Source organism: Triticum aestivum, chromosome 6D (genome assembly GCF_018294505.1).
Source record: "Triticum aestivum cultivar Chinese Spring chromosome 6D, IWGSC CS RefSeq v2.1, whole genome shotgun sequence".
Classification (NCBI taxonomy): domain Eukaryota; kingdom Viridiplantae; phylum Streptophyta; class Magnoliopsida; order Poales; family Poaceae; genus Triticum; species Triticum aestivum.
Window position 1 is genome coordinate 23,278,275 of NC_057811.1, and position 24,666 is coordinate 23,302,940.

The following is a 24,666-nucleotide window of genomic DNA, read 5'->3' on the forward strand; positions in this document are numbered from 1 at the left end:
TTTCAAAAAAAACAAAAACCTCAGCTCCTGCCAGGTGCTGACGCGTGGATGCCTATTGGTCCCGGTTGGTGGCACCAATCGGGACCAAAGGCCCTCCTGCCTGGGCTCCCCGCACCGGCCACGTGGACGGCCTTTAGTCCCGGTTCGTGTAAGAACTGGACTAAAGGGCTAGGCATTAGTAATGACCCTTTAGTCCCGGTTCCAGAACCAGGACTAAAGGCCCTTATGAACCGGGGTAAAAGCCCCTTTTCCTACTAGTGTATGTATCTTAACTTGGACTGCTAACTACTCTGTTAAATGCATAAGAGCGAGTGTTTGAGACTTTGAGGTCAATAAACCAATTGGACCATGGGTAAAAAGAATTTAGAAGGTTGATTTCCTTTGTGCTGTGCTTCTTCCAATGTTTCTTCTGAATGTTGCCTGTCGTTTCCTTCCTGTTTGCCCCCAAGCTTCTGAATATCTGCAACTTGAATACTCCTAATTTTTAGATATTGGGCAGGTGTTGAGATCGCACATGAGGAGATGCTGGAACAAGGCTTGCGCTGCAGTGCTCGAGCGCATAGTCAGCTTGGTCAGAATAGTGCTGATGCTAATGCTGGAGGTTCGGCTGATGTGTTTGAGTATTGGAGATGGTGCCGAGTTTTTTTTTGGTCTTCTTGCTATGTATTTCAAGTTGGTCTGTAATATGGTCACCCTGAAGGGGGAAAACCTGTAGTGTTATATCTTGTGTTCCTTAATCCAACATTGATTGATTGTGTTTATATGTCAGTGAGAGCATTGACAATGTTTACTGACCTTTTAAGAACTTGTGGAATGGAGCTTGTCAGATATTTGGAATTAAGAAGACAAGACGATCTACTAGAAGTCTAGAAGTCAGACCTGCACTGTTGATATACTCTATTTTGTTTACAGTCATTTCAGAATTTTCAATGTCACCGAAGAAGAAGAAAAAGGTAAGCCTAGAGATGAGATAATAACCTCTAACATGACTTGATTTCTGCTGTGGCTTTTGTCTATCCATGTGTTTCAATCCACATTGCAGATTAGGAACAAGACTTCTTCATTTCAGTTTTTTTTTCTCCTTTTTATATGTAGTTGGAGTTTATCATCGTGTGCCTTTGATCGAACTATGATCGCTGTGTTTGCCAAATAAGGTAAGTAAAGGATCAGTATGTTAAAAAAAATTGTGCTGAAGTACTGTATGTTAATTAAGACTGTGAATTGAAAGTAACTATGAACTTGCTGTATACGTACATGCCTGCCTAGTGAAACTGAATCTGCTGAGCACAGTTGAATAAGCTCGGAGTGTTGGTGTCATGTATCCAGCTTGGTTGTCTACTTGTTCTTTCTACTTTTTCTTTGAATGATATATTCTCGTGCTGTCTCTCACAACATGACTGTATTGCAGTATTTTGAAGCCTTTGGTGGCGTGGCGTTCCTGAGAGACAGGCGCTGCTCCGACTACTTCAGGCTTGCAATGTGCTTTTCTGTGTCAGGATTGCGCTCCGTCGCTTTTCTTAACAATCAATGGATCTGAGTGATATTGATGTTCGGACATCGAAAACGTTCTGAGACCACGGGGTCTGATATTTCATGGCAAAAGAGACCTTCACAAGCTTATATACAAAATGAATTCGGTACACACAACTCGTGCAAGTGGCAAAACTGCAGGATGTATTGCAGTATTGTACAATCGGCATGATGTACAGTGAACCTGAATCATCGACAAAAGTTTAGGATGGTTAAATTACACAGCAGAACAAGAGGACAGCGATACTGTGTGTGACAATTTGTGATCCCCAATCGACCGTACTTTGGTAGGACAAATCGCATTGGTTTTGGTTGACTGCTGAGGTCAGGCAACTTGTTTGAGTCAACTGGCGAAGAAATGACGCACAGGACAAGTAGGATGCAAGTATTACACATCTACATACCATTTCTGAGTGCATTTTTTCTGAAGTGATGATGATATGACGATGATGTGAGTAAAACTGGAATGATGTCGAGTAGTTTCTGAAGGAATCATTCCAAATTTGTTTGCTCAGGAGACACGTCATTCATATAGCATGAAGAGCTTGCCATCTTGTGCTAAGAAAGTGAAGCAGCTTGTGCTCGAGATAAACTGGTAGCATTGCATCCACATTTTGTAGAGTTCAAACTTTCACCTGCCTATTCTCAGTCCTTCAAAACACATGCCATATGCACAACCAATCATTTTTGTAGGATGGCGGATGGCACACATAGTTTGTTGATTGTTGCTACTGAGAACCCTGAGTTTTTTTTTTACTTCACTGACCGAAGTGAGAAATTTGTTATTCCATACTAGCTATTTTGTGTTGAAATGGGACAGTCACAGAGCTACCGATTTTTTTGCGGCTCAAGTTTTTTTTATAATATTCATTTCTGAATGTTTGCATGCCTTTTTGCAAGTTACAGTGTTAAAAGTTAGAACACATAAAAAAAGTGTTTGCTCTTGCATATTTCAAATTGCCTTTTTGCATATTGTTTGTTCTGCTTTGCTCACAAGCTCTTGAATATTGACAATTTGAACATCTACAAACTTTGAGATATTGGGCAGGTTTTGAGAAAGAGGCCGAGAAGGAGACACTGGAACAAGGTTGTGCTGCAAGCTCAAGCGCATAGTCGCCATGGTCAGAACAGTGCTGATGTGAATGCTGGACACTGGAGGTCAAGCTGGCATATCGAGGATTCAAGATGGTGCTGAGGCAGCAAAGCAACTCGAATGCTGGCGACTAAGTTGGTCCGCTTTGGTTTGTAATATGGTCATCCATGCCCGCGCGGGAAGCAAGAGGCCTGTTTGGTTGCCTGGTTTTACTGTTGGGCCTGCATCGCACGCTTCTTAAAGCAGCCCAGAGGCTGGCTCGCTGGAAACGCAGGAATCGGCAGTTTCTCGTGAGCCAGGCCGAGGCGAGCGCAAGCGAGTGGGCCCTTGCACGAGTGGAGACGCGAGGGATGCGAGGTGATTACGTGAGGTCTTCTTCAACCTCCGGCCTAAATTCTTTATTTCGTGTTCCCGTTTGGAGCTATTTTGGACGAATTTTGTCAGATTCGTCGGCACGATCGATCGTTTGAAATTTCCTTTGACATCTCGCAATTCCGCACAACATTCGTATTGTAAGTTTTTGGTTTCGATGATCGTAGCTTCATCTCTCTTTGAACAGCAGTCTACTGCACTGACGCCGCCATGTCGAGCTCCTCTGTCCTTTGCTGAAAGCCCTCCTATTAGTCCCTCTCGACGCCGACACCCTTTCCCTTGATCTCCTTGCCCGTGTCCTACTACACTACAGTCGTTTTCGGCGTCGCTCATCTCGGCCCACTCTCTGTCGTCCTCCTACTCCTCCTACTGCACTGACGCTGCAATGGCGCGCACACTGCCGTTCGCCGCGCCGCCGACGGGGTCGATCATCTTGGCCTCCTCTCTCTCGTGCAACTACACTGGAGTCATTTCCGGCGTCGATCATCTCGGCCTCCTCTCTCGTCCTACCGCACGGACGATACCATGGCGCGAGCACTGCATTCTCCTCCCCTGTCCACTGTCTTTGCGCGAGCACCGCAACTAGTTCGCCGACGGTGTCGCTCGTCGTGCCGCCGACGGGGTCGCTCGCCCACGACTCCATGTTCGTCATGTCGGACACGGTGCCACGGCCACTATCCACCGCAGTCGCCATGGTCCGGCGCACACTGCATTTCTTCTCCCCCTTCCTCTGCTAGCTCTTAATCCTGTGTGCTAAGTGCAAGTGCTAGCTGTTAATCATACCTCATGCAGTCAACCAAAACGCGTGTAGTTGTATGCACCGTGACAATGCAGGCAACCAAACAACATGCCAAAGTTGATCCCCTAATGCAGGAAGTCGATATGCAGGCAACCAAACAACTTGCAGATGTCGCATATGAGGCTGTTTTTTCAGAGTCAGGTTGGGTTGAGATGTGTATGCAACGCAGGTACTATTCACTACAGCAACCAAACACGCCCCTTGTGCCCTGATCTGACAATGATTGTTGCTTTTGGCATGATAAGGTGATGAAAGCATTAGCTATGTTTAGTTTCTTCATACTCATTAGTAGGTTAACTAAGGCTCTGCGAGAAGTCAAAGTAAATGTTGGTCAGGTTGATGTATGTCTACAACTCCAAGTTGGTGGAATGGAGTTTGTGAGGTAGTCGGTGTTAAGGAGATGACCAGGAGGATCTATTGATACCTAGTTGCAGTGTTGATCTATCTATTGTTACAGTCATTCAATTTTTTTTCGATATGTCAGTGAAGAATTTAAAAGTTAGCCTGGAGATGAGATGCCAACCCTTTATTTTCAGTTATTCATGCTTACAATCATTGACAGTTTAACTAAAAATGAACATGGGAGGATATTACTGTAATTTTGTGGCCTTAGAATACAAGTATGCTTTTTTTATTATTACTACTTACTTGAGGCCTTCCGGACTATTATTTTGAACGATAAAACGGTTAAATTACCTGTCGAGTGTGACCCAACTAGGGGCATAAAACCAATTATCCCGATGCTGGGGCATTTGCAGGAAGCCCCTCCGCATACTCCAAACTGTAGCTACAGGTGCCCCTCGTTCCGCTGAATCCCATCACTCCTCACTCCTCACTCTGCTCTGCTCACCAATCGAACCCACCAAAATAGGTTTCCAAGCGGAGCTTCTCACCACCGGCGGCGGGATGGGCGGCGGCGCGGCGGACCAGGGCAAGACCAGAGAGGACCCTCGCGTAGATCCGGGCATCCTCGACCAACGTCGCCATTCGTCTCCCCGTCTGCTGCCGTCGCGACATGGCTTCCAAGAAATGGCCTCGCTGCCGATCCCCGACGAGCTCGTGGCGGAGATCTTCCTCCGGCTGCCCACGCCAGCCGACGTCATCCGCGCCTCTGGCGCCTGCGTATCCTTCCGTCGCCTCGTCGCCGGCCGCCCCTTCCTCCGGCGCTTCCGCAAGCTCCACGACCCTCCCCTCCTCGGCTTCCTCGCTCTAACCGGAGCCTTCTTCCCCGTACTCCCGCCTTCTCCTTCCGCGTCGGCAGCCAGCGCCGTCGCCCTCGCCGCCGACTTCTCCTTCTCCTTCCTACCCGTCCCCGCTCGGGACTGGAAGGTCCGGGACGCCCGCGGCGGCCGCGTCCTCCTCAGCAGATCTCCCTTGGATAATTCTCTGGCGGTGTGCGACCCCTTGCACCGGCGGTACCTCCTGCTTCCCCTGATCCCTGAAGTTGAGGGGTGGGCTCCTCATTCATTTGAAAACCCACAGCGGCGGTCCTTCCTTCTCGATGCGGAGGAGGCCGCAGGAGAGACATCATTCACAGTGATCTGCATCGCACATTGGGGAGATAACGATAAGCAGGGCGCTTTCGTCTTCTCTTCCAGCACCGGACAATGGCGAAGTACTCCATGGATTGCAGGCTTTGCTTCATTCTCCGGGTACCGGCACGCATATGGCTGCTTCTACGGGGTGACAGCGTGCAGGGAGAAGTTGCTGGTGCTTGACACCCAGAGAATGGAGTTCTCACTTGCTGACCTCCCACCCCAAGTGAGAGGTTCTTCAGAACAGATTGCGGGTATATCCATTGTGGAGGCAGGGGAAGGCGTCACTGGGATGTTTGTGCTTCCATATTACACATCTCACATCAGTTATCTAATTAGGCGAAACAATGGTGGGACTTCCAGCCAGTGGCAGTTGGAGAAGACAATTCCACTGGTTTCTTCTTGGTACAGTTTCATGGGTTCAACAGAGAGGCACTTCCTTCTTGTATCACAGGGAGACACTTTCACATTGGATATCAAAACATTCCAACTTGAGAAGGTGGTTAGACGTGGCATCAGTTCGCCATGTGTATATAGAAACTTCCCACCATCGTTGTTGTCGTCACCGACAATATCAAGTGGTAAACTTTCTGTTGTGTCCAAGTTATCACCCAGCTTACCTGATGCTTCATAGTTCATTACTGTGATTGGTTACTCTTGTTTACACTATTCGGTAGTTTAACATTTTTCTGCTTGTGGCAAGGCTCAAGCTCAGGAGCACAATTGTGATCTATTTGTTTTATTGTTCTAATTGCCATCATAAGGACAAGTAAAAAGGCATCTTCCATACTATAAGTAGGCTGGAGGCCTTATGCACTCGTAAAAAACACCAGATGGCAGCAATTCATTTGGATAAATGCTTTTTGTGGTCAAACTAATAGACATATTGTTCAAGTCAGGCATGCATTATCTTGTTTTCTCGTTTCATAGATATAAGGAGGCGAAGAGGTCCTTAGTTGTCATCTTTACACCTATAAATTTATCTCATGATGTTGATTTCAGATAAATCTGCATAACTAATATGGTAAAAAAATATGAGACGGATCTGTTGATACCGCTAATGCTAATGCTAATGCATCTCCTATATATGATGTGAGCAAAATTGAGGTGGCGAGCTTGAATATTCTTTTGTTCCATGGATTGCTTTTCAGATAGCAAGAATAGTTTGTCAGCTTGTGCTCTGTAACAGTTTGATTTGAAATCAGTTGGGCGCCTATGTTTGTTTTGACGGCATGTTCCTCTGTCTCAGGCACATGCCAAATGCAAGCAGTCAGTTTTTCTAGGATGACAGAGCACACACATAGTATGTTGAGTGTCGCTACTGAGGCCCCTGAGTATTTTTTCTTGAGTGAGAAATTTGGTAACTACTACATAACTTGTGAAGTTCCGTAACAGGAAGCCACCATTTCTTTACAACTATTATTAAGTTCTTTTAGGATTCACTTCTACATTCCTTTTTCCTGCTATGTATTTAAACTTGGACTACTAATTACACTGGACAACACATAGAAGAGAGTGTTTGATACTTTGTGGTCAATAAATCAATTTGCTGTCCTTCTTCCCAAGTATTTTCTGCAAGCAATTTACTGAGTGCTGCCCGTCCTTTCGTTCCTCTTTGCTCACTGGCTTTTGAATATCTGCAACTCGAGTACTCCTAATATTTAGATATTGGTCAGGTGTTGAGACCGAGGATGATGAGATGCTGGAAAAACGCCGTGCTTCAAGCTCAAGCCCATAGCCTCCAGGGTTAGAATAGCCCTGACACCAGTGCTGGAGGTCAGGGCTGATTCGTTGATGAGACGTTGATCAAGATGGTGACGACCGTTGTGATGCAACTCGACAGTTAACCACTAAATTGGTATGCTTTTGCCCTTTGGTATGTAATATGGCCATCTAGAAGGATACAATATAGAACATGGAGTGTTTTTATCTTGCGTTTGATTAGCCTTGCCAAAAGCTAAGACCGTGCAAGCAGTCAAGTTTGTGGAGTGGACCTTGTCAGGTATTCAGATGTAAGGGTCAGACTTTCAGTACCGGTCTACTCTATTGTTTACAGTCATTTCATATTATTTGGCGGCCCTGCTAACTACAAAATGACTTAATTTCCATCATGACTTAATTTCTTAGGGTTGATTTCTTCATGATTGCAGCCTTTGCCTGGCTATGTATTTCAATCCGCATTGCTAACTACAAAATAATCCTTCTTCATTTCAGTTCTTTTATATGTAGTTGGAATTTATCCTGTGTGTCTTTGATCAGTTGATTGAGCTAATTCAGAGGCCAGTTCTAGTCCAATGCCGTCAGTACCTTACTTCAGGGTTGCAATGTGCTTTTCTGTTTCAGGATTGCAGTACGCTCTCCTTTCAGAGAAAAAAAAAGCTTTAGATTGTTCTTAGGATTTGGTACATAGCCAGGATTTTCGGTCTTGTTTGAGTCAGCTGGCCAGGAAATACATAGCCAGATAAGTAGGAAGCAGCCAGCCAGCAACATACCAAGCTGGTCTGAGTGCATTTTTTTCTCAGAACAAACTTACAGCAGAACCTGAGGTTCTTAGGGTTTTTTTTTTCTTTGTGCTCATGGTTAGATTGTTCAGCGGCAACAGAAATGGTGCACAGAACAAGTAGGAAGCAGCTAGCCACACACACACACACGCACACACACACACACACACACACACACACACACACACACACATACAGGCACACATACATACATACATATCTCAAGCTGATCTGAGTGCATTCTTTTCTCAGAAATACTCCCTCTGTAAAGAATTGAGCGAATGACACATCCACACTGCATTTTGAAAAAGGTTTAGAAAGCTTCAAACATATGACATTCAGACTGTTACACAAACAGATAGCATGCAGTTCATTACAGAGTAGGGAAATTCTAACCAGCTCACGCTGACGTTTTGTGGGTTAGAGATGGTGCCGAGGCTGTGACACAATTAACCACTGAGCGCGTCTCCAAGGTCGACCCTCAAACCACCCACAACCGTCAAGACTGCACGGTCCAGACGTGTTGTGCCATCCAACGCCGGCCTGTATCGGTCCGCTCGGTGGTCCAGACGCACTTTTTTCCGCAGACCAGAGACAAACTAGGGGGGCTTTAAGGGCGTCCGGACCGCTGCCACTTCCGCTTTTGACTGTCCTGGCCCACCATTAACCCCCCCCCCCCTTCCTCCCTCGCCCGCACGGGCTTCCCATTTGAAACAGTCAACGCCGCTTCAGAGCATCAGTGCCGCATTCATCTCTGGTTAGAGCGGACGTGACCTCTCACTGATGCTGGCATTGAAGCAGCGCGCCGACCGAGAGATCAGCACCCACGCCCGCTTCTCGGTAAAGCGACTGCTTCGCGTTCAAACGACACCCCATTGGTCCGTCGCCCTACATTAATGATATGCGTTTGCCGAGAACCTACTCCTGAGCCACTCGTTCATCCGTCTGCTACCCATCATTAACCACACTGTCGCGGCCCATTGCCATAACCGCAGTCATCCTCCTCCGGTCCCTTTCTCCTCTCCGCACCATGCTCGCCATGGCCTCCTCGCGCTCCAAAGCCCTCTGGGACACCCTCTCCTCGGAGCAGAAAAAGGAGATGGCCATCTTTGCTATCGGCTGGTAGGCTGGCCAGCTGACGGAGGCCAACGACGCCCCAACGGAGGGAGAGTCGGCGCCACCCTCCTCGCCGGTGCATGCTGGCCTCACCATCAGTGAGGCCCATGTGCACTAAACGGACATGCTGCGGGAGGAGCAGGAGGCCAAGTTCCGGCAGGCGCAGGCGTACCAGGCCTACAACCTCGGCCTCCTCAAGGAGCAACAGCGCGCGAAGGAGCAACTCGCCGCCGGCTCGGCCATCGTGACGGACGTGGACGTGGCGGAGCAGGAGGCGTTGGTCAACTCCTACTGCTCCGCCCACGAGATCTGCCACGACCGCTAGCAGTACCACCGCCATCAGGCGGAATTCGAGGCTGCCTACAGGGAGTTCGACAAGGCGGCGGATGAGGTGTGGGGCAAGAGTGACAACGACGAGGACATCGCCAGCTTCGCCTCGGGCGCGTCCTGCCACCACGACATGAAGCCGACACGTCCGCGGGCCCAAACGGCAGCGAGAAAGAGTAGTGCATGGTAGGTCGTCGCTGCTCAGGTCCCAGGAAGCCCACCGCTCCTCTCCTCCCGTTGAAGCCAAGCTTGGTTGGCTGAACATCATCTGTCGATTACCCGCTTGGTATCGATGTGGAGGCAGATAGCTTCACTTCCCGGGGCTTCGAAGGCGGAGCTGGAGAGCGCTGAGGCGTAACTGGAGAAGGCAAAGCCAAGAGCCGGAGCTTCTGCTCTTGGGGCTCATGGCGGACATGGGGAACATGCGCCGGGGATAATTTAGATTAGGTTTAGAGTAGGGTTTAGTCCGGTTTATATAAAAAAATCTAATGAATTTTATCCGTTTTGGATGAAACATGTTCGAAATGTAATGAATCTCGTCCTATTTATTCTCCATATCCACATGGCTCGAGGAGATGACCTCCACGCCATCAAATACCTCCCATTAAAGCTCAAAGGACCAGCTCGACACTGGTTAAATAGCCTGCCCGAGAATTCCATCGGCAGCTGGGAGGACTTGGAAGAGGCTTTCCTTGATAACTTCCAAGGAACTTATGTCCGGCCACCAGATGCCGATGACTTAAGCCACATAGTTCAACAACCTGGAGAATCAGCCAGAAATTTCTGGACTAGGTTCCTAACCAAAAAGAACTAGATCGTTGACTGTCCGGATGCCGAGGCCCTAGCAGCCTTCAAGCACAGCATCCGTGACGAATGGCTAGCACGCCACCTCGGCCAAGAAAAGCCGAAGTCTATGGCAGCCCTTACGACACTCATGACCCGCTTTTGCGCAGGTGAGGACAGCTGGCTGGCTCGTAGTAAAAACACAGCCAGCGAGGCAGGCCCCACTGAGGCCAAGAACAGCACCGGAAAGCACCGACGCAATAGACACAAACACCGAAGCAATGGCGACAACACCGATGACACCACAGTCAACGCCGGATTCAGTGGATCCAAGTCCTGCCAACGGAAGAAGCCCTACAAAAGGATAAGCAAGCCAATCATACCAACAGGGATTGTTGGGTCTTCAAGCAGGCCGGCAAGTTAAATGCCGAAAACAAAGAAAAGGGATCACAAAGTGAGGACGAGGACGAAGAGCCCCGGTAGCCGAACACTGGAGGGCAGAAGAAATTTCCCCCTCAAGTCAAAATGGTGAACATGATATACGCTACGCACATCCCCAAAAGGGAGCGTAAGCGAGCACTTAGGGACGTCTACGCGGTAGAGCCAGTCGCCCCAAAATTCAATCCGTGGTCATCATTCCCGATCACCTTTGATCGCCGGGATCACCCAACTAGTATCCGCCATGGCGGTTCGGCCGCACTAGTCCTCGACCCAATTATTGACGGGTTTCACCTAACATGAGTCCTGATGGACGATGGTAGCAGCCTCAACCTACTTTATCAGGACACAGTGCGGAAGATGGGCATTAACCCCTCGCGAATCAAACCAACAAAGACTACCTTTAAAGGAGTCATACCAGGCGTAGAGGCCTGCTGTACGGGCTCAATCACGCTGGAGGTGGTCTTCGGTTCTCCGGACAACTTCCGAAGCGAAGAGTTAACCTTCGATATCGTCCCCTTCCGCAGCGGCTATCACGCACTGCTCGAACGAACCGCGTTTGCTAGATTCAACGCAGTGCCACACTATGCTTATCTCAAGCTCAAGATGCCCGGTCCACGCGGCGTCATAACAGTCAATGGCAATACGGAACGCTCCCTCCGAACAGAGGAGCACACCGCCGCCCTAGCAGCAGAAGTACAGAGCGGTCTTCTCAAGCAGCACCATAGTATGGCTGTCGATCCCTCGGACATCATTAAGAGGTTCCGGACTTCACTGCAACAGGACTGCGCGGCTCGTCAAGAGCTCGACTAGCAATTCGGCCTCCGTCCCAGTCCCAAGGAGGTAGTGGCATTCGTACCACGCGTACACAATTATGCACTCAAAATTCCATGGACATCGACGGAGGCACAAGATAACCCGGGGTCTACAGTTCGGCCAGACCGATCCCGGACACACATACTTTTACCTTTTTCTTGTTTCAGGTTCCTTTTTCCGCGGGCCTGATCACGAGTCCTTTAGAAGGATTGGCATGCAATGGAGGCAAGCAGCACAGGTGTGTAGGGTAACCTCTATACGTTCTTCTTGACGGTATTAATACTTATTCCTCAGGACCCGCACACTGCGCCCTACTGGTTCCGGCATGTTTAATAGCCCGGATACTTCTCGCACCATCTGTACAAGATACGCCTTGACGTATCCATCCAGTTATAATAAAAATGGTTCGTGGCACAGTCTCTGTAGTTTTCGCTTCTTACTTCGTTTTATTTCGACCTGCTTATTTGCTGCATCGATACTCTTCTGTATGTTCCATATTCGCCAAGGGCTACTTGTCGCCCCACAATACGGCAGCACAGTCCGAACACTTCTTACACATAAGTTCGGCACTCCGAATTTAGCATTATATGCATTGGCTCTGAATCATGTCTTTGGTCAATAGTTGGGTTGTCCGGTTCCTGTGCTTGCTACCCTACGTTCCGCTTTGTGGTTTTTTGAGAGATCTCACAGTCTTGACAGAATAAGCATCGTTAATGCTCATGCCACATATCCAAGAAACAGCTGCGGCAACCACTATCAGACCAAGGAACACAAGATGAACCACTGCTGGCTCTATTCTATCCTTCTGGATGACCATGCTACAGACCAAACACAGCCAAAAGCACAATATGGAAATGGAACCAATACACAGTTCATTTGTCACAAGTACCGCAAACGGTTGGGAAAAGAAACATATAAAATGCGAGAATTATCATCATCATCTGTTTTCTTTCAGAAACGAACTGACTTCAGTGATATGTCCCCCAAAAAATCTGAAGTGAATGTAAGCACTAGAGTAGATGAGTGGTGCAAGTCAACTTGTAACAGTGGCTCTTGGCCTTTCGCCTTGCTCCTTCCCTTCCACGCACTTTGCAGTTACATAGGGTGTAGCAATAGCAGGTTCAGCCATGGCCATGGGCAGATATACTACAGGGTAGAAAATATGCTGACAACAACGGCAGGATAATTTCCACATACAACAAAATCACACCAAGTCCGACTTCTTACAGTCTTATAGTTAACCATATAATTCAGCAGGAACTATGTGTGACAAACTGACACAACAATCATTGTTGGATCAAGGCCAACAATTACAGACCGGGTTCTGTCCTTCCGGATGACCACATTACAGACAAAACAGAGCCAATGTGGACCAACTTAGTGGTCAATTGTCGAGTTCGCGTCGCAACCTCAGCACTATCTTGAATCATCAACGCACCAGCCTGACCTCCAGCATTTGCTTCAACCGCTTTCTCTAACCCTGCTCGATGCGCTTGAACTTGCAGCACGGCCTTGTTCCACCATCTCCTCAGCCTCATTCTCAACACCTGTTCAGTATCTCAAGGTTATGCATGTTCAAACTGCATACATTCAAGAGATTGTGAGCAAAAAGGAACAACAGGACTGGTCCTATCATTGGGCAGTACTCGGCACACTGCTTACTTAAAAAGCACGTGACAAATCAGAATAGATGCGATGTAGATTGGGACCTAAAACAAACGACACACAATAAATGGGAAATCCACCTTCGAGCCAATTGGTTTATCGACCACAAAGACTCGCTTGCTTTTATCTCTTGATATAAATGTAAATTGCAGCACAAATTTGAACACATAGACAGACAAAGGCATAGGCATGTAAAACATAAGCAAACGAATCCTAAAAGAACTTAAAAATTGTAAAATAATTCTCAATAAATGGTAGCTTTGTGTTGCAAGGTTCATAAGAGTCCCAAATTTCTAACTTAACTCTCAATAGTCAATAAGACAATAAACTATGTGTGTGCTCTGTCATCCTACAAAAACTGATTGCTTGAATTAGACATGTGCCTCGATTAAAAGACTAAGGTAAAGGAAGGTCGAAAGTTTAAACAGTCCAAACAAATATAGATGCCCTAGTTCATTTTGAATCAAACAGCTATTAAGCACAGGCTGATAAGCGGTTCTTATGGCAGGTCCATTCAACAAAAGTAACAAATTTCGCCACTTCAACTTTACTCATATCATATACATGAGGAGCATGAGTGGTGGCGATGGCTCAGCCAACTTCAGATAAATATATAGGTATATAGATGACAAAAAAGAAAGGCCCCTCCATCTTCTTATATCTATGAAAAGAAAATAAGACAAGATATGGAACGCTTGACTTGAACAATCAAACGTTGAACTGGATTTAAAACTTGTATCCTTTATCCATTAGCTTCACCAGATTAAAAAACATTTCTCCAAATCAATTGTTGCCATCTAGAGTTTTTTTTTTTACGATTCCATGAGGCCTCTAGAATGCTACTTCTAATGTGGAAATTCTTTGCTTTGTTTGGCCTTAAAATGGCAATTAGAATAGACAAACAAATATATCACAGCTATGCTCCTGAGCTTGATTAGCCTTGAAACAAGAACAAAAAAAAGAACTTTTTTAGGGAAGAAACATAGAAAAAGTAACAACTATCAAACAGTGTCAACAAGAATTAATCACAGTAATGAACTATGAAGCATCCTACAAGGTGTGTGAAACCTATGGAGGAAGGAGAATAGGTAGGATAAAGCAAAATGTTTACCGCATGATATTGTAGGTGACGACAGCAACGATGGTGGGAAGTTGCTATATATATATGCCCCATACTGTGATGCGACCCTCTCAAACTGGAATGTTTTGTCCAGCGCGAAAGTGCCTGGATCAGGCGATGGGAATTCTCACCAACAACGCAGAAGCAAGTACCTTCCGCTTGAACCCATGAACCTGGACCCAGTAAAATCCAGTGGGATTGTCTTCTCCAACTTCCACTCGCTGGAACTCCCACCATTGTTTCGCTTAATTAGATAACTGATGCTATTATATGTGTGACCTGGATGCACAAACATCCCAGTGATGCCTTCCCCTGCTTCCACAAAGGCAATATCCACATCACGTTCCGGAGAACCTCTCGCTTCAGGTGGGAGATCAGCAAGAGAGAACTCCATTTTCTGTGTGTCAAGCACCAGCAACTTTTGCCTGCACTCTGTCACCCCGTAGAAGCAGCCATACGCGTACCGGCACTGGTTGAAGAAGGCAAACCCTTCAATCCATGGACTAGGCCGCCATTGTCCGGTGCTGGAAGAGAACATGATTGCTCCCAGCCAATTCCCCCACTGTGAGATCGAGACCACTGTGAATGATGTCTCTTCCACGGCCTCCTCCTCGTCCCCAAGGAAGGTCTGCCATCCTGTCCTTAGGTTGTACAGTGAAGCCCAGCCCTCGAATTCAGGGATTGGGGGAAGCAGGAGGTACTGCCGGTGCAAGGGGTCGCACACTGCCAGGGAAAGATCATGGAAGGGATGTCTGCTGATGAGGACGCGGCCGTTGCGGACGTCCTCGATGTCCCAGTAGTGGGCGGGGGTGAAGTAGGGATCTCTGGTGAGGAAGGACAAGGAGAAGTCGGCGGCGAGGGCGACGGCGTCGGCTGCGGGCGCGGAAGGATGCGGCGGGATTGCGGGGAGAAATTCTCGCTCGTGATCGAGGAAGCCGAGGAGGGGCGGGGCATGGAGCTTGCGGAAGCGCCGGCGGAAGGAGCGAGTGGCGACGAGACGGTAGAAGGAGACGCAGGCGGCGGAGGCGCGGATCAGATCGGTTGGCGTGGGCAGCAGGAGAAAGATCTCTTCCACGAGCTCGTCGTGGATCGGCAGCGGTGCCGTCCCCTGGAGGCCGTGGCGCGGCGGAAGCAGACGAGCACGGAGCTCGCGCCGGTGCTCGGGGCTGGCCGTCGCGGCGCCACCCATCCCGCCGCCGGAGAACGAGGAGCTAGCCCGGAAACCCTAGCTCTGCTCAGCACGGGGGGAGGTGAGGAGTGTGGGGATTTGGGGGAAAGTGTCCATTTCTGAAGGAGCGGTGTCTTTTAGATGACTGGGCATGTGAAGAATCGGTGTCCATTTCTGAACAAGTTTTACCAGTGACACATGTGAATGTAGGAGTATATTTTTATGAAATTATATATGAAGAAAAGTGCATATAGATGATTTTTTTATTCTGATTTTGCTATTCAACAGTTGTTTGCAAATAAGAATTGGGTATGTCGATTCCAACATGAGAGCGGCACATAGCACCAATACCGAGACATGGCGCCGTGGTGAGTGGCAGTGAGGCAAGGGGACGCCAGCAAGGACGATTCAACCCACCGGAGACGAGGACGACGCAACGTTGCTGGTGCAGGCGAGGACGAGAGTTAACAGGTACATGGTCGGGGCCTTTTCATTTTGCATTGCCGCTCAGATTGGATGGTAGTCGAGTCTGAGAGGTTGAAGATGAGGAAAACGGTTGGAGCTTGAAGATGGCTCACAACAGTTGGATCTCAATCGGACGGCTAAGAAAATTGTCTGGTTTTAATAGAAAAATCAGACAACTGATTAAAATCAAAGCATGGATACATAGTTTATGAGCTTACATGGAAGATAGCCAGGGTTTCATCGACCCAGTTGCGATTTTCTAATAAAAGACACAAGCTAACATGTGTGCCACCTCGTTCACTTCTCTTCGGCAATGCTTAAATTTAACCTTCCTAATTGATCGCGAGATCTCCACGCAAACCGCATAAGTGGCAGTCGCGGCATTCCACCATTCTTTCTGGCCCGAGCATGCCCGAATCACTTCCAACGAAATCCCCTCCTCTTTCACATGATTACACCTTAGGTATGACATTAACCTTAACATGTCTAGGGCTCAGCTTGCACATTCCTCCTCCTTCCTGCAACCTTCATTGCATTCACCATAATAGCCAAAGTAGACATCGAGCATCGATGAATATGTGGAATTGGCTCACAATCCATCATTTTGCATAACCATTTATTTAACCACCACAGTTGAAAATTGTTTCCATTTGTTCTGGTGGATTGGGGGATTGGGAAAGGCATGAGCTACCAACGGTGCAAGGGGTCGCACAACACCATCACCCCGAGGCGATTTTTTCATCCTGTGGTAGGCTTTGTTGATGAGAACACGTTCATCTCATACGTCCTAGATGAGGAGAAGAATTAAGCAGTGAGGGCGACTGCGATGGCGGCCGACATGGAGGGGGTACTACGTGACGGTGTCCCAGCTAAGGGGTCTCTCACCACATCGCCTCCCGGCCTGAGGAGTCGGGCCAAGGACCCTACTTGACGTATACTCCACGAAGCTAGATTCGTAGAAGACTCGGATTCCTCAAACATAGCCTCCTAGGATATTGTGACCCTAGGACCCCTCCCCCCCTCCCCCCCGCATCTATATAAACCTAGGGGCTAGGACCGTAGAGGGCACACAACAATCTATAGGTAGACATTTGTATTTTGTACCTACTCCAACACAATAGACACAAGCAGAACGTAGGGTATTATCTCCTCGGAGAGCCTAAACCTGGGTAAAACCTTGTGTCCCTATTACCATCGTATTTAGATGCTTAGCTCGTGATCCCCTACCCAAAGATCTGTCGGATTTACCTTCATCACTACACAATGGAAGGGGTGCAAGAATCAGTTTCCAAGGAGGGGCGTGTTGACACTAATTTTGTCCAAATAAAATAGGGTGCAATAAATATTATTATAATATATTAAGGTATTTCGAACATTATATGGTCAGCGTATGGAAGCAATACAGTTCCGTGGTCATAAGTACTGCAAACATTTGGGAAAAGAAATATTATATGATTTTTTGGCTCATGACTGATGGTCATATAATTTGTTTTCTTATAATTCGAAACGGAGGTGATACCCCCTCCGTTTCATAATGTAGTGCCTATAGATTTTTCTAAAAGTCAAATGTTACAAACTTTGACCATATTTATAGAGAAAAATAGATACATCTAGAATATCAAATGCACATCATTGAATACATCATGAGTTATATTTTCATAGGGTACGTGTTTGGTAGTGTAGATGTAGACAATTTTCTCAATAAACTTGGTCAAAGTTGACAAGGTTTGACTTTTAGAAAAATCTATATGTACTACATTGTTAAATGGAGGGATTATAACATAAGAGAATTATTATCATCGTCTGTTTTCTTTTCAGAGACGAACTGACTTCAGTGATAGAACACCACCAAAAAATCTGAACTGAATGTAAGCACTAGAGTAGATCTGCAAGTCAACTTGTAACAGAGGCTCTTGGTTTTTCTCCTTGCTACTCCCTCCGTTCGGAATTACTTGTCGCGAAAATGGATGTATCTAGAATTAAAATACATTTAGATACATCCATTTCTGTGACAAGTAATTCCGAACAGAGGGAGTACTTCCCTTCCACACACTCTTGCAGTAGTAACATCAGGTGTAGCAATAGCAGGTATAGCCATGGGCAGATGTACAACACAGAAAATTTCCTGACAACAACGGCAGGATAATTTTCTCCACACAACAACATCACACCTAAATGGTCTTCTTAACTAGCCTCTAATACGACGAAACTAAATGTCGTTAATGCCCTTGACACATTATAAACACACAGCCAGACTGTAGGATCAAGGCTCACGGGATAAAATACTCCAGGTTCTACACCTCTGTAACACTATGCTGCCTAATTTTAGAGGCCTTCCAATCAATTAAGATATCCAATTAAACTTAGGTCACCTAATTTTGATCGGCTCAATAATTTCTTAAATCTCTCTCATTCAATTCTTTTACGTTGTGCACTATGCTTCCAACTTTCAAGGCCTCGTAATTAATTGAGGTCTTCAATTTAGAAATGAGTGACCCGATTTTGACCAGCTCAACAATTTCTCAAGAAGCTCTTTCATTAAATTCTTTTAATTCATTATGTTTTTTACTTTCGAAACTCTTTCACTCGATTGAGATATTCAATTTTGAATTTAGTTTACGGTTTTGATTGGGTCAACGATTTTTTAATCAATCAGTAGCAAGCCTGTAAACAATTTCGTGCACCCTCCCACCATAAAAGAAGCGCTACCGTGTGATACTGTAGCACCAATATAATACATGCAGCAACCGATGCAGAAATTTCTCCAAAATATCAGTTGATTAGCGGATAACACAGAATCACGCCGCGAAAGGCCCACCAAATCACTACATTATAAATAAAAATAAAAGACCTTTCATCATCGCCCTCACCCTCCAAACCAAATATTCCATCAGTTACAAAATATATGGGGCAATAGTTTTTTGGAAAGTCAAATTTCTCTAACTTTAAGTAAGAAAGCAAGCTCGTTCAATTGAAATAGCTTCTTGCCAAGTTCAGAGCCTAAAATATCGACGTCTACGATATTAAACAAAAAAAATATGGAAATTCTTTTCATAATGAATCTAATGATACCGATATGATATTATGGATTTGATATATTTATCTGTGAATTTGATCAAACTTAAAGAGATTTGACTTTTCAAAAAGGTAATACACCTTATATTTTAAAACAGAGTGAGTATTTTTAAAAAAAAAACCCAACAACACCAATGACATGACAAAGCGCGCCCAACCCTTCTAGTTACAAATCAAATCAGACTCAAACATAGACCAACTTAGGGCATCTCCAATGCTGGCCTGCAAATTTGCTCTCGCATTCGTGGGCGGACAGGGGACCAGTCCGCGGACACGGATGCGGGAGGCGGCAATCCACCACTACCCACATACATTTGAACCACTATTTGAACTAACCGGACGAAATCCTCGATCCATGCTGCTGGATCGGTTATGCTGTCGTATGCTTCAATGTTGACAGGCTTGAACCCCTCGGGGAATTCGTGGTCCAGCACCTCGTCTGTGAAGCAGAGAGGGTGTGCGACGCCTCTATAGCAGGCCGCATCGCGGCGGAGCTCTGATGGAGTCCATCTGCGGCATTCGGCTCGGGCGTGGTTAGGTTTGTCACGTCCGAATAGGTAGCCGTCGTCGTGCCTCGAAGCACGCCCTCGCGATCCATAGATCAATCTTGTATGTCCTGCTCTATCGTCTAGGATCTGCCGGAGGTCATACGTGTGACCCCGAATTCTTCCGTCTTTATTTTTACAAGGCGGTGGGGCAGGCTGCTGTTCGGCCTGAGTTGCCGCTTTATCTCGGCCGCGGGGTGGCCGGTTGGCCGCCCTGTCTTGACCATGTGGTGGTCGTTCTGCATTACGCAAAGGAGATGTGTGCTCCGGTGCTTCCTCATCGAATTGGGGTAGCAGTCTGCGTTACAGGTAGCTCTTGGTTGGGCGCCTGAGGCCGTATTCTTCGGCTGTCAGGACATCAGTCCATCTGTCGACGAGCAGATCTTGTTCAGCTTGAAGCTGCTGCTGTTTCTTTTTTAAGCTCCTTGCAGTGGCTATGAGCTGAAGCTTAAAGCGCTCCTGCTCTAGAGGATCCTCAGGCACGATGAAGTCTTCGTTGCCGAGGCTTGTCTCCTCCTTGGAGGGTGGACGGTAACTATCGTCCTCCGAGTCATCTTCTATGGCCTGTTCGTCAGGGTTGTCTTGCTTGCTGTCATGTTCCTGTTCGGATGTAGCCCCGACAGGGTCTTCATTGTTTTCGGCGTCGCCTGGAGTACTATTTTCTCTGATGCCAGTGTTGCCGTCCTTTGAGCGATGGGGCTTAGAGCGGCGTTTGGGCCGCCGGCGCTTGGACTGCGTCTCCGAGGTTTTATTCGCATCTGGCTCTTCTTTGTCGTCACCAGATCCTTTGGGTGTGTCGACCATGTACACGTCGTACGAAGAGGTAGCCGTCCAATGTCTAGTGAATGGCGAGTCTTGGCCTTGCTCCTGATCGGCATCGTCGTCCATACCGTCGATGTCTTCGGAGCCATAGTCAAGCACGTCGGTTAAGTCATCGACAGTGGCTATGAAGTGGGTGGCGGGTGGGAAGCAAAATTCCTCGTCATCCGTCTCTAGCTCGAACCGGACATAGTTCGGCTGTGAGTCCTTCTCCAAGGACAAATTCTTTAAGGATTTTAGCACGTCACCCAAAGGCGAGTGCTGGAGAACGTCAGCGGCGCTGAACTCGAAGATCGGTAACCGATCTAGCTCGGTGCCCGTGGGCGTACACAGTCCGGAACTTATAGCCGGAGACAAGTCCGAAGTTCCGTTAAAGCGAATATCGCAGGGCGTTGAGTCCGTGTGCGGCTCCAACACCGCGGACTCTGTGGCCTCGGATGGCGCGATCTGCTTTGGCTCTAAGGCCGTTGTAGCAGCAGGAACCATCCCCTGGGTGTGATCCGATGACAGATTTAAGTCACGTTCATCGGGGTGAGGGGGAGCGATCGCCGCGGGCTCAGATCCCTTGAAGATCAAGTCTCCACGGATATTCGCGACGTAGTTCAAGCTTCCGAATCTGACCTGATGGCCAGGGGCGTAGCTGTCGATCTGCTCTAGATGGCCAGGCGAGTTGGCCCGCAGTACGAAGCCGCCAAATACGAAGGTCTGTCCGAGGAGGAAGGTTTCTCCCTGGACAACGTCATTACTGACGATCGAAGGGGTCATCGAGCCCTTTGCCGACGACACAGTGGAACTCTCAATGAAAGCACCAATGTCGGTGTCAAAACCGGCGGATCTCGGGTATGGGGTCCCGAACTGTGCGTCTAGGATCGATGGTAACAAGAGACGGAGGACACGATGTTTACCCAGGTTCGGGCCCTCTCTATGGAGGTAATACCCTACTTCCTGCTTGATTGATCTTGATGAATACGAGTATTACAAGAGTTGATCTACCACGAGATCGTAATGGCTAAACCCTAGAAGTCTAGCCTATGTGTATATGGTAATGAATATGTCCTTTCCGGACTAACCCCTCCGGTTTATATAGACACCGGGGGGATCTAGGGTTTACAGGGAGTCGGTTACATAAGAAGGAATCTTCATAGTTGGTCGCCGAGCTTGCCCTCCACGCCAAGTAGAGTCCAATCCGGACACGGTGCAGTCTTCGGCCTTCATGTCTTCACAGCCCATCAGTCCGGCCCATGGATAACAGGCCGGACGCCCGAGGACCCCTTAGTCCAGGACTCCCTCAGCCGTGCGTTCGGTACTTGGATCGGTCGGATCGTGAAGACGTATGACTACATCAACCGCGTTGTGCTAACGCTTCTGCTTTCGGTCTACGAGGGTACGTGGACACTCTCCCCTCTCATTGCTATGCATCACCATGATCCTGTGTGTGCGTAGGAATTTTTTTGAAATTACTACATTCCCCAACAATGACACGGCTAGTTAAGTTGGATTTAATCCTGAGTTTCACTTTAGCCAAATGTTCTAAGTGCCTTTCATGTGTGCAAGCTAAGCAACCTCGCCAGCCTCACAAGGCTGCGGAGGAGAGACACTTGGCACCATTAGAAATCATACATTCTGATCTTTGTGAGATGAATGGTGTGTTGACTAAATGTGGAAATAAGTACTTCATGACATTGATAGATGATTCCACTAGATATTTCTATGTGTATCTATTAAATACTAAAGATGAGGCTCTACACTACTTTAAAATCTATAAGGCAGAAGTTGAGAATTAACTTGAAAAGAAAATTAAATGAGTCTGGTCAGATCATGGTGGAGAGTAGTTCTCGAGTGAGTTTGATTCCTTTCACTACTAGGGAAAACCCTAGCAGTAACGCGGGTATTTTGCCTATTAGTAGCGCGGGCGACGCGCTACTGATAAGGCGCTACAGCTAACGTGTAGCAGTAGCGCCTGTCGTCCCACGCTACTGCTATACATGGCTAGCAGTAGCGCGCTTTAGTGCAGAGCACTGCTGCTAATATCTGCAGCGCTTTTTAGCAGGAAGCACTACTGGTAAGGCAGCGCTACTGCTAACTTTGTTCCCCTCGCTACTGCTAACTTTGTTCCCCTTGCTACTGCTAACTTTAGTGCAGAGCGCTTTTTAGCAGGAAGCGCTACTGGTAAGGCAGCGCTACTGATAAGGCGCTACAGCTAACGTGTAGCAGTAGCGCCTGTCGTCCCACGCTACTGCTATACATGGCTAGCAGTAGGGCGCTTTAGTGCAGAGCGCTGCTGCTAATATCTGCAGCGCTTTTTAGCAGGAAGCGCTACTAGTAAGGCAGCGCTACTGCTAACTTTGTTCCCCTCCGATGTGACAGGTGGACCCAGCAACATCAACTCTTGATCATCAGCTTCCCTCAAAAATTCTTCTGCCGCCAGGTAGACGTAGTCGCAGTCACCAGAACCCTATCCTTCATCGTTGCTAGCCATGTTTCCTACGATTAAATCTAGTCAATTAATTCTAGACCTAATAAAATGAATAATGACATAAAAAAGGCCTATGCTTTGCAGGAACGTTGACTCCTTCCCGGTGCGGCAAATCCCAGGCACTCAATATGTCCTAGTTTGTAGCACAAGTCATGCCGAAATTCATGGAAAATTTCGGCATCACTTTTGCTAAAAAGTGGACAAATTGAGAACTTGAAATTTGCCGGAACGGAAATGAATCAACATTCCGGCAAAACATAGGCCACTCGGCTTCATTCCCTGGAAGCAGTGTTCAAATATCCATCTTCGACACCGCAACACATGTCCAAATATACACGAGCAACCACATGTCCAAATATACATGTCCAAATTTCACAAGCTAATTCAAAAACTAAATGTCGAAGAAAATTCATTTAACTACTAATAGAACAAAATTCAGTTAACTTTAGTGCTCTATAATGATGAAAGGAAAAAAATTCAGTTAACTACTAATTTCATTCATTTAGGTTATTCATTTAAATTCACCTAATTAACCTACTGTACCACTACTACTAGCAGCACTACTAACCTAATTAACCTAGCAAAACCCTACTGCCCTAACTAAAAAACATCTATGAAAACAAAAACCCTAATTAAACCCTACTGCCCTAACTAACTTTTGATGTAAACCAAATTTTTTGCTCTAAACTAATTTTTGCTCTAACATCTACTACTTAACATCTTTTGCTCTAAACTAATTTTTTTGCTATAAACTAACTTTTGCTCTACTAATTTTTGCTCTAAAATGCAGAGAGAGAGAGGAGTGGTGGGGGAGGGTGCGGGCTTACAGAGAGGGGAGAGACGGTGGCGGGGAGGTGCTCGGCGACAGAGGCATGGGCGGGGAGGGCGGGCTCGGGCACGGGCAGCGGCGGTCCTGGGCGGGCTCGGGCGGCGGTGAGGTCTAGGGCCACCGCGGTGAGGTCGAGGGCGGCGACGGTGAGGTCGAGGGCGGCCTCGGGCGGCGGCGGTGAGGCCGAGGGCGGGCTCGGGCTGCGGCGGTGAGGATGAGGGCGGCCTCGGGGGGAGACGGTGAGGTTGTGAAAGCACAAGTGCTCCTTGGGTGATTTTGGTAATTAATGACAACATATCTCTTGTTGGACTAATGCTTCTACCTAGTATGTCTCAGATAAGTTCAACAATGGAGTGGCATGGACTAGAGGATGTTTAACCTATTAAGGATGCCGAGGACAAAGGATTGGCTCAAGCCCAAAGCTCAGGACTCCACATTTTCTATTTTAGTGATCCAAGATCACATTGAGTCCATAGGAAAGCCAATACTATTAAGAGGGGATGAGGTGTTGCTTAATGGCTTGCTTGCACAAAGTTCTTAGTGATATGATCCATAGCCCTCAACCACTTTCTCACATCCACATATGTCCCAAACCAAAAGTCAAACTCGGCCCCACCGAAACTTTCTATCCGGCGCCACCGAGTCCTCTTGACATAGCCAGTGCCAAAAACCCTAGTCTTTTCGGTCTCACCGATAGGGATCTCGGTAGCACCGAGATGGGATTGCAAATTCTCTGTTGCCTATTGCAATAATTTCGGTCTCACCAAAATATGCAATCAGTCCCACCGAGATTGCAATGCAAACACTCTGGTTCCCTTTCGTAACGTTACGGTACAACCGAGATGAGCGAATCGGTCCCACCGAGTTTGCCTGACCAACTCTCTGTTTGTCTATTACCAAAATCGGTCTCGCCGAGTTTGTGTAATCGGTCTCACCGAGATTACGTTATGCCCTAACCCTAATGAAATCGGTCTCACCGAGTTGACGTGTGGGTCCCACCGAAAATCCTAACGGTCACATTATGAACTAAATCGGTCTGACCGAGTTTCACGATTCGGTCCCACCGAGTTTGGTAAATTGTGTGTAACGGTTAGTTATTGTGTGGAGGCTATGTATACCCCTCCACCCGCTCTTCATTCGTGGAGAGAGCCATCAGTACATGCCTACACTTCCAACATACATTTTCTGAAAGAG

The 24,666-nt window shown here is 47.3% G+C and overlaps 2 protein-coding genes across 2 annotated transcripts; one reads left to right on the top strand and one right to left on the bottom strand.

The window, feature by feature from the left end:
* The first annotated feature begins 4,444 nt into the window (after nt 1–4,444).
* Nucleotides 4,445–7,455, top strand: LOC123140853 (uncharacterized). The gene is made up of 2 exons (XM_044560124.1): nt 4,445–5,910; nt 7,006–7,455. The coding sequence occupies exons 1-2, from the start codon at nt 4,701–4,703 to the stop codon at nt 7,065–7,067; spliced, it is 1,272 nt and encodes a 423-aa protein (XP_044416059.1). The 5' UTR covers nt 4,445–4,700; the 3' UTR covers nt 7,068–7,455.
* Nucleotides 7,456–12,500: 5,045 nt separating this feature from the next.
* LOC123140854 (uncharacterized) lies at nt 12,501–15,353 on the bottom strand. The gene is made up of 2 exons (XM_044560125.1): nt 14,087–15,353; nt 12,501–12,857 (listed from the first exon to the last, which is right to left on the bottom strand). The coding sequence occupies exon 1, from the start codon at nt 15,282–15,284 to the stop codon at nt 14,223–14,225; it is 1,062 nt and encodes a 353-aa protein (XP_044416060.1). The 5' UTR covers nt 15,285–15,353; the 3' UTR covers nt 12,501–12,857; nt 14,087–14,222.
* Nucleotides 15,354–24,666: the final 9,313 nt, after the last annotated feature.